The sequence below is a fragment of the Drosophila arizonae genome, chromosome 4 (assembly GCF_054131065.1).
Source record: "Drosophila arizonae isolate 15081-1271.41 chromosome 4, UAZ_ARI_1.0, whole genome shotgun sequence".
In the NCBI taxonomy this organism is placed as follows: domain Eukaryota; kingdom Metazoa; phylum Arthropoda; class Insecta; order Diptera; family Drosophilidae; genus Drosophila; species Drosophila arizonae.
Window position 1 is genome coordinate 19,938,699 of NC_142924.1, and position 9,861 is coordinate 19,948,559.

Genomic DNA, 9,861 nt, shown 5'->3' on the forward strand with positions numbered 1-9,861 from the left:
TCATGTGACTTTCCTGCTGTTTGTTTAGCCAGCGCCAGCTGAAATGCATAGCAAAGTGCTTGGCGCATTACTTAACAAAGTAATTGAAAATGATTTCTCTGCCCTTATCGCGTGAAATATGATCGATTAACTAAACTTGTCTATGCGTTTCTCGTTACGGTAGAGTGCAGAGTGCAGAGTGCAGAGTGCAGAGTTTAGGGGGTGGTTAACTCCATCCATTTGCCGTTTGAAGTCTGGGGGCAATCAATGAACGGAAGGATTCTTGGCAAAACTCGTTAGGCTGCCAGTCATGAGGCGCAGCCAATGATTACAATCAACATGGACGCGGGCGAAATGCAATTGCTGTTAATACCAGAAACTCGCTGCAGCGAGTCATTGTCCCAAATGGATGGCACGGAAATCGATTTGCGCTTTGATTGACTCCTCAATGCAAGCCATTGCATGTGCGCTGTACGTGTGTGTGTGTGTGTGTGTGTGTGTGTGTGCGCGAGTGTGTGTGTATGGCAACAAAATGGCGGCACTGGCAAACACATGACTCGGACCATAACGCAGCGAAATTAACAAAAGTCAACGCATAGTCAATTACTGGCAGCCGATGTTGACCATGTCGAGGACATGGTGTCTCATCAGCCAAATGGCTGACTACGCCTAGCCTAGCCAGAGAGAGAAAGAGAGAGAGACAGACAGACAGAGAGCCTCAGCTGGTCAGCCCACTTACCGTAAAGTACGCACAATGCACACACCCACACACACACCCACACACACACCCACACACACCCACTCACACAGCTAGACACACGCACTCGTGCAATCGTAACCAATTTGTGGGCAGGATTTTCCGGCTGTCCTCGACTAAGTTCTGGCTCGTAGTTTGCGGCTTGCATGCTCAATGCTCATTGATCGCTGCACAAAAGTTTAGAAATAATTAGTAAACTTTTAATTGGAAACTAGTACGCAATGCTAAATCGATTGGTGCGCTTCTGCGCCAGCTCCAGCCCCAGCACCAGCACCAGCTACAGCTCCAGCTGCATTCCCAGTTTTTCAGTTCCATTCATTCAATGCATGCCTCCAGTCTATTGAGAGACCCTTCGTTTTTGGTATTTGCCGCTGATTTTTCGAGTGCTTTCTACTTCGATTGCATTTTCGGTGTTCTTTTGATGTTGTTTTCTTGTGCCAGCAATTGTTGTTGTTTGTTTTTATTTGTGTGTTGTATATTTGTTGGTATGCCTGTGTGAACGTGTATGTGTGTGTGTGTGTTTGTGGAAGTTTATTTCGTTGCAATTTTATTCCCATGAAATTTGTGGCTCCGCACAAATTTTCAAGTCTTTTGTGGCTTACAAGGATTTCCTAACGAAATATGCACTGCGTGCTGTCGGGTTTAGCAGTTGCTGCAAAACTTTACGGCCCATACTTTTAAGAGGGATTGCCACCGGAATGACGCAAAGTTGGCATTGGGGGGTGGTGCAGTGTGGTGTTCGTGCGGTGCGGTGTGCGGGGCGCCTGCGTTGCAAAATTAGCAACAAAAATAGCAACATCTGCCCTTGCACTTTGAGCGACACTGTGCGTATACGTAATTTCTATTTCGTTACGCCCTGTGCACTAGTTCGGCAATTTGGGTCAGTGCAGAGTCAAATGTGAATTGCGGTCGATAATAATTCGAGAATTTCCAAAGTGAACATCTTTTTGTACTCTTTATCTTTACGCTCTTTCGTATCTTAATTCGGCCTATTGGCACTTCCTTAAGAAACTTGCTGCAGTTCCTTCCGCCTGCTAACAAATTTGATCACAATTTATTATATTAAGTAGCACAGGGTAAATAGAATTTGTGCAGTGCACTTTAAATCTTAAGCGTAATTTAATTTCCAATGCAAAGCAACAGTCGGGCGTACAACGCACCTGGGCAGTCGCCTAAGCGTGCAAATCCGCCCACTGGGCTGGGTACACCTGCTGGTGGTGGAGAGAAGACAGGTACGAGGTTGCCGGAAGGAGCGCAGAGGCAAACAGAGGGTTGCATATTAGCAGTTGGGACAGCTTCTTTCTATCCATTCCGATGCGCAACACTTGCTATGAGTTATTTATATATATACATATATAAACAAGCAGGAATGCGGCAGCAGGCGATGATAGACTGTGAAATACCCTGTGAGCAAACACATTTTGTTGCTAATACTAAAAGATAAATTTTGATATCTTGTTGAAATTGAAATTGTATTAGGTAAATTTAAGTTTGTAAACTTATTCGTAGAAAGCTTTGCAATAATATTATATAATAATAATAATAATAATAATAATAATAATAATAATAATAATAATAATAATAATAATAATAATAATAATAATAATAATAATAATAATAATAATAATAATAATAATAATAATAATTATAATAATAATAATAATAATAATAACATAATGTATAAGATGTTAAATACCTATTATTTCAATATACACATTTGCTGTAGGCATTTATAAGGTATATTAAATGCTCAAGCATTCAGAACGCATTAGCGTGAATGTTCATAACTGTCGTTCTGTGCAAGAATGTGTGTGCTAAAGTGCGTGTGTGTGTGTGTGTGAGTGGATGTGGGTAGGTGAATTCATCTGGCAGCCACTACCACAACGACGACAGCGACGACGACGACAGAGACTCGGACGGTGCCTCTGACTCCGGTTTGGACGCCGGCTCTAAACTGTGCCTGTCTCTAATGCGTTGCGTACCTCAAGGCTCTGTTGGCGTAGCTCGCTAACGGTAACGGCCGCCATTTTAAACTCGTTTCGCATGCAGCAGTTTTTGCATTCTTATTTCATGCCCAACGTGAAAATGCCGCATGCTATAATGAAATGAAATGTAATTTGCATTTAAACACACACCCACACACTCACACACCCACATATATAAATGGCAGAAAAAAATGTTGAAAGGCATGCAAGGCTCGTTGGGCTGGAGGGGCCGTTGAACGTGCGTGTCAGGCGGCGCATTTACATTTACACCGTTGAGTCTGAACCTGAGCCCGAGCCCAAGCCAAAGCCCGAGCCCGAGCCCGAGCCGGAGCCCACATGCATTTCATTTCATTAAAATTGCAAAAATACATTTAAACTGAAGTTGGTTACATTTTTCCTTTACATTTTTTACCCTTCACCCATTGAAAAGCCAAGAGGGGTATAAACAAGCCGTGCATGTGTATGTGCCAGTGCCAGGCCTTGACTTCTGATATACAAATAGCTCACTCAGCGCACGGTAAATGGGCAATCTCTTGCATAATGAATGGGCAAGTTAATTAAAATTACAAAATTAATTAAAGGTGGGTATCTCCTAGCCGCTCATAGTCAGCCACAACCTTTCGGGTTTAGTTTTTATTTTTTGCTTTTTGTTTTTGTGTGTTTGGCATTGCTGCTGTGATCTTTACTTTTTTTTCATATTGACAGTTACAGCATTTGGTTTTTCATATTTATTTCAGTCTTTTTTTTATACGTAACTTTCGTTTAATTAATTTTTTATACGGAATATTTATGTGCAAATTTGTAGAGCTATGCGCTTTATGAAAATTCTGAGAAGAAAATGGAGAGTACATATGGAATTTCCGATGAGCATAGACCGTGATATTATTATATTTTGATAAAATATTTTTAGTAAATTTTAAATTTATATTTTCGAAAATGTAAAAAAGCTTTTTGTTTATATAAATATGAATTTGATTATGAATTAAAATATTAATAGTAATGGGTATTCTGTAAGTCGTGCTCATTTCGGCATAAAACACGCCTTGTTGTATTTATTTGCATATCATATGTAGCCATAAAAAAGTTATTTTTAGCTAACGTTTTGTTATTTCCTTAGCAATAGTCGTGACAATTTAGAATTTCATATTTTGTTTTTTATTTTTTTGCTGAAGTACGGTTGGAAGCTTTTAAAATGTGTATTGATTGGAACAATATAGTTATATTTATTTTGGATGGAATGTGTTCGCTGTACTCTACAATATGTTGTGCCATTTCAGAGTTTCCGAAAGCCTTTTAGATATTAAATAATGCGATACTCTATATAAAATTTAATAAAATATAATATATATATACATAATATGACATTATTATCAATATAAATTAATTTATACACATAAATGTAAAATAGTTATTATATGTTATACATATACACATATACACATATATATATATATATATATATATATATATATATATATATATTTATTTTGCAGTGTAATATTCAGCCTTATGAACTTTGTCTTTTCTTCCCTTGCCATTGAACTGCAAACTATTATTTTTTAACGAACTCGGTTGATTGAACACCAGCAAAGCGTAAAACTGGCCGATGACATGGACAACAAGTAAAAAGGATATATATGGATATACATATACATATATATATATATTTGTATTTACTATATAAATGGATTACGAGACGACGTTTTGTGCATATTGCGGATAGCTCTAAAAATATTTGTCCTTTATTTGAACAAAAATGAAAAGCGAAACTACAGTAATTCGATTTGATGCCAAACAGAACACAAATAGTTGATAGTTTTTTAAACCATCTATAGGTCATAAATTCAGTTTGTGTAAATATTTGATTGTTTTAAATATTGAGTTTGATTGATGTGGGAGCTGCTGTCGCAGCTCGACTCTAACCAATTCGGCCCATTTGTGAGGGCGTAATTGAATTATGTTTTCGGCCGGATCTCAATTTGTGATAATAGCCATTCCAGCCGTGACAGGAGAGGCCTGCCATTGCATCAGAATTGTGCAAGCGTATTAAATTGCTGAAAATTACAAATGCTGTGCTACCTGTTCAATGCAAATCGATAACTCACCTGTGGCCACAACGACTGCTGTACCGCCTGCCGCCCGCACGTTCATATGCACAATTTTGACAATTATCGCTGTCGGTGATGAACAATGAATGACCTTTATTCGGTCAGCATTTCCTTTATATTCACCCAGCGAACGCAGCTCGTAATCTTTGCTCTGGCTGTCTATTTGAAAATTATCGTAGTGAGCATATCGAATGCTTCCCTCAAGGTCATTCAGTTCTATATAGAGCCCATGGGGTCATTGTTTTGTTAGCATGTGCAGCTTTTAAAAAGCTATAAATAAGTGAGCTCTTAAAAGTTCTTTGCTTTTATGCCCTGAACCCATTGAAAATGGAAAATCAGGGTTTTGTTTTTCTAATAATATTTTATTAATTAATGAGGCACTCCAGTAGCCCCTTTGTGAGCTTATTGTCTTAGAAGTAAATAACTAAATGACGTAGCTAAAACTTAAGTCAGAAAATAAATCAAGCAGTCAGTTGGCTTTGATTTACATTAATTTTCATCGTATTCGTCACAATTCCTTTTCTTATAAATTATATAAATACAGCAAAGCTAAATAAATTTACATCTTACAAATTAAATCTAAAGCAATATGATATTAGGATTTGTAATTAATTTAATAGAACATTTATATATAGGAGAAAATACATGAACCGATGAACATATATAAAATATAAACGATACAAAATTTCAATTTACTTTACTTTAAGATAGTGCCAAATAGTCTGCTACATTATATAAACTGGGCTCCTAAACTGTCTTAGCGCAAACACAAACCACTTGACTTATTTAGTTAACAACGTTAAGCGAAGCTCAAAGCAGCTGCAGCTTTGGAGTTGACTGTATTGCATACCTTATGGCTAAATAGTTAAACGGGAATGATGTGAGTTGATATAACGTATAATTAAATTAGAATAAAATAAACTGTAAAGTGTCTAAATTTTTATAAGGAAATATATGTATAAATAAAACACAGAAATTTTAGGTAGATGAAATTCCTTATTAGTATAAAAGCTTGTTCTTTCCTCATTAACACAAGCTTTTAGCTGGCAGATATTCTAGTAAATAACTTCAACACTCAACAAACTCAGATTTTAAGTTCTACTCAGAAGTGTGGATCAAGGGATAAACCAAGGAATGAGAGAGGATTGCACTACAAAAAAAAAAATAAATAAATAAATAAAAAAAAAAATAAAATAAAATAAAAAATAAAAAAAATACTAATACAAATTCAATTAAAATCTGCAACATTTATAAATTTGTAAAGCAGCCAAGTGCTATGCATAAATATTATAAATTAACGCTGGCATTGTAGTTTACATATGACATTCTTGCCATATGAAGAAGATGCCCACGTTACAGGTGTTTGCCGTAGATATGAATAAAATATTAGTGTAGAATAGAGATAATTATGTGAGTTGAATAGAAAGCCAATAATTTTCAATTATTTATAAGCATTCTATGACAAGTGTAGAACGAAATCTTAGAATGATGGAGAAATAAAAATGAAATATGTAAACGCGAATATACCCCTTAAAATTTTTAATGAAAATAAATAAAAAAATATTAAAATTTCCTTTAATAATTTCACTTATGTATTGTTGAAATGTTTATTTTACAAAACAGAATTCACAACTTAAATTAACATCCACATCATTATTATCGAAGGTATTTTTTCAGTTTTCAGCTTTCATCCAAAATATACAAACTAAATTTGTTTAGGCCACTAAATAGCAAGTATTTCGCGTTCTAGTTATGATGATACCTAATAGTGTGCCGCATAGGGACTAGTGTAGTGTCCGTAGTGTCCTGCGTCGTACTGTGGCACATATTCGTATTGGGGCTGGTTGTAGTAGCTGCCGTCGTCGTAGTCGTAGTGGATGGGCGCAGCAGCGGGCGCGTATTGCTTGGTGACTGTAAGTAATGAAAGATAAATATATATACATATATATATGTATGTAATATGATGCAAAATAAGCTACGCTTAATGTTTGTACACTGCGCTAAGCGAACTTTGCAAAATGATTCGACAGAAAAAGTAAAGCAATGCTCAGCAGCAGCTGTTTGGCTCTTTGCATTTTTGTAGTTGTTGATCAAATTTTTATTTCAAACTAGTTCAGTTCAGCTGACGAAATAATTTCTCGGTTTGTCACGAATTCGTAGGCACCAAAGTCAATTGGTCACAGGTGTTGTTGTTGCTGTTGTTGTTGCCAGTTGAATTTCCTTTCAGGTATTTTGCATCCCACTGGGGTTTGAGGTTCGTTGCCTAAGTCTTTTGTGTTTTGCCAAAAGTCTTTTGCTTTTGTGTGCGAGTGCGCCCCTTATGATTCTTAAATATGAAAATGGCAGCCACAATCAAAATAATTTTCACATGCAGTCACAACAATAAAACCAACAACAACCATTCCCACGAGAATTCGCATTACGACATTGAGAAAAGATGTGGGCTTTTGGCTTGCAAATGAAAATGAAATGCTGAACATAATTTCCCGTACAACTCTTACACCTGCGCCCAAAGATGATGCGCTACTGTTTCTGCTACTGCTGCTGCTGCTGCTGTTGCTGCATCTGACATAATTAGTGTGGGAATATTGCGGAGAATATGAGAGCAAAACCGCAGCTAATCTCTTGATCAGAGTTGAGGAAAACGTACTCTCATGACATAATTAACATAAGGTGCAGGGGCGTGGCGGCTGTTGTTGCATTAGTCAACTAAATGCAGGTTTTGTAAATTAACGTACATTTCACGATGCGATGATTCAGTTTACATGCCTCAACGCACACGCTCTCAAAACTAATTGCAAATGCGAAGTGAACTAAAGCGTTTTTAATAATAATTTTTAAAAAATATATGGTTAGATATGGTATATGTATATGCATGTTTATGTATGTGTGATGGGAAACTGATTCAGTAGGCTGCATAATAATCGGCATCGGTAATAGCCTCCGCATCAGCGTTGTCATCATAGACGTCTGGGCGTAATTTGCGATATTGATTGTTAAAATAGTTGGCGTGACGCCTGAACAGCTTGAGCATGCGATACGTGTTCATGCCTAGAAAAGCAAGAGCAGCAAGTCAGTGTGCAGAATGCGTCGACTGATGCATAGAGAGTGCTACCACAACAACAACAACAACTAACTGGATGTGCGCCTGAGGAACTATCCATAAGCCTGTACAACCATTACGACTACGATAAGGATAGTTTGATGTCTGATTCGGACTTACCATAGGGCGCTGGCGAGGCGGCGACGATCACCGGCGCAGCCACTGGAGCCACATGTGGTTGGTAGTGGCTCAGAATTGGCTTGTGCGCCACAATGGGCTTGGTGACTAGCGCTTGGGCGTGCACAGTGGGTCCAGATTTGGTGACAACAGCGTTGAAGCCATGAATTGAATCAGCTGTGTAGTCCACGGTGCGAATGGAACCATCGGGCTCAACCAAAGAGTATTGGCCTAAAGAAGAGTTTGATAAACGATGGATATATACACATATAATGTGTAAAAGTGTGTGTGTGTGTGTGTGTGAATTTACGGAGTGAAACTTACCCTTGACAACATCGCCATCACGCGTCTCATGCTGGGACTTGACATCGCCTGTGCTGTGATCAGCAACGCCATAGTTAAAGGAATATTTGGGATGGTCCTGTAAAATATAAAAATTAAATAAATATAAAATTGAAAATTTATATATTTTCATAATTTTATGTCATATATTTAGATTTTTAAATATATTTATATTGTATATTTATTTACTTATCGCAATATAATTTATATAAATCAAATCTAAATCTCTAAATCTCTATTTCTATAAAAATCTGTCTTTCTATATATATATCCAAATATGAAAATTTTGAGATTCACAAATTATAATGAGAAATATGATATTTTTTTTAAGCATAAATGCATAAAAGTTATAGATACTTTTTGTAGCATAAATAATATTTCCTGAACTTTACTTCCTTTGTATATTTCTTTTATTAAGTTTTAAAATATTTTCCACTGAACTATAGTATCGATACTAGCTCCAAGACTCCTCCCTCTGTTTTGTCTCTCAAACTCGAATTATATTTCTCACACAATCACACATAAATCTCCAACTCACATAGTAATCCACAGCATATCCAGGACGCGCCACGGCTACGCTGGCGAACAGCGCCAGGGAGAGGATAACAAAGCACACGAAATTTGCCATTTTCTGGAGATTTTTTGATATCGTATTGTCGATTGCAAATTTGTTTCGATAACTGGCTAAAAGCAAACAAACACAAAAGGTTGATTTAGCGTAAGCACTTCACAGGGATCCTTAGATTTGAGGATTTACTTTTAGTACTGCAACGGCAACAGATACAAACAACGCCAAGTTCACCGGAATACTGTGGCTATTCTAGAGTCAAGTTGCCATTTAAATAAGCGCAAGAGCAGCGACGCAGCTGCGCAGCCAGCTCTTCAAGACACTGGGCCTTTTCTCAGTCAGTCAACTGTAGCGATGTCGACGTCGTAGCCACAGCCGCAGCCGCAGCCGCAGTCAACGTCACTGGCGTGGTGAGTACGACGATTGCTTGGCGGGGGCCATGTGAATGAAGTTGCAGCATGAATCGGGATGTTGCTACACAAGAGTCGTTGAATGGGGTCGGGTTGTGCTATATGTATGTATGTATGTCGATGTGTAAGTAGTGCAAATTGGCGACAGACTCGGCCATAGATCTCAAACGAGAGCTGCATTGTGAATACCTATGTAATGCCGCTATCCGCCGCCAGTCACTGCAGAATTGTTGGTGTTATTAATCATAGATGTTGTCATTAATTCCGCACGGCACAAACAAATGACTTGGGCCACAAGCTAGCCAGCTCCAATGATTGTGGCCCTAGACCAAAACAAATAGTGGCCAATAAAGCGCAATTTATTTAACAACTTAATTCAATAAAAAATATCTAGGCTATTTTAGCCAAGTTCAAGCCAATGCGAAACACACAAATGCAAATAGTGTAAAGAGCACCCTATGTAAAATTCTGACTGCCAACTGTTATTAGTTA

The 9,861-nt window shown here is 37.6% G+C and overlaps 1 protein-coding gene across 3 annotated transcripts; it reads right to left on the minus strand.

Moving 5' to 3' along the window:
• Window positions 1-6,398: 6,398 nt before the first annotated feature.
• Window positions 6,399-9,286, minus strand: Cpr62Bb (Cuticular protein 62Bb). Of its 3 annotated transcripts, none has more exons than XM_089467924.1 (5): window positions 9,149-9,286; window positions 8,930-9,075; window positions 8,374-8,470; window positions 8,053-8,280; window positions 6,399-6,740 (listed from the first exon to the last, which is right to left on the minus strand). In XM_089467924.1, exons 2-5 carry the CDS (start codon window positions 9,017-9,019, stop codon window positions 6,592-6,594), a joined length of 564 nt encoding a protein of 187 aa, XP_089324050.1. In that variant the 5' UTR covers window positions 9,020-9,075; window positions 9,149-9,286; the 3' UTR covers window positions 6,399-6,591. The 3 variants fall into 3 exon arrangements, with proteins under 3 accessions (XP_089324050.1, XP_089324051.1, XP_017860756.2); XM_089467925.1 differs by having other exon boundaries at window positions 8,930-9,071; window positions 9,149-9,223; XM_018005267.2 differs by lacking the exon at window positions 9,149-9,286 and having other exon boundaries at window positions 8,930-9,142.
• Between the last annotated feature and the right edge of the window lie 575 nt (window positions 9,287-9,861).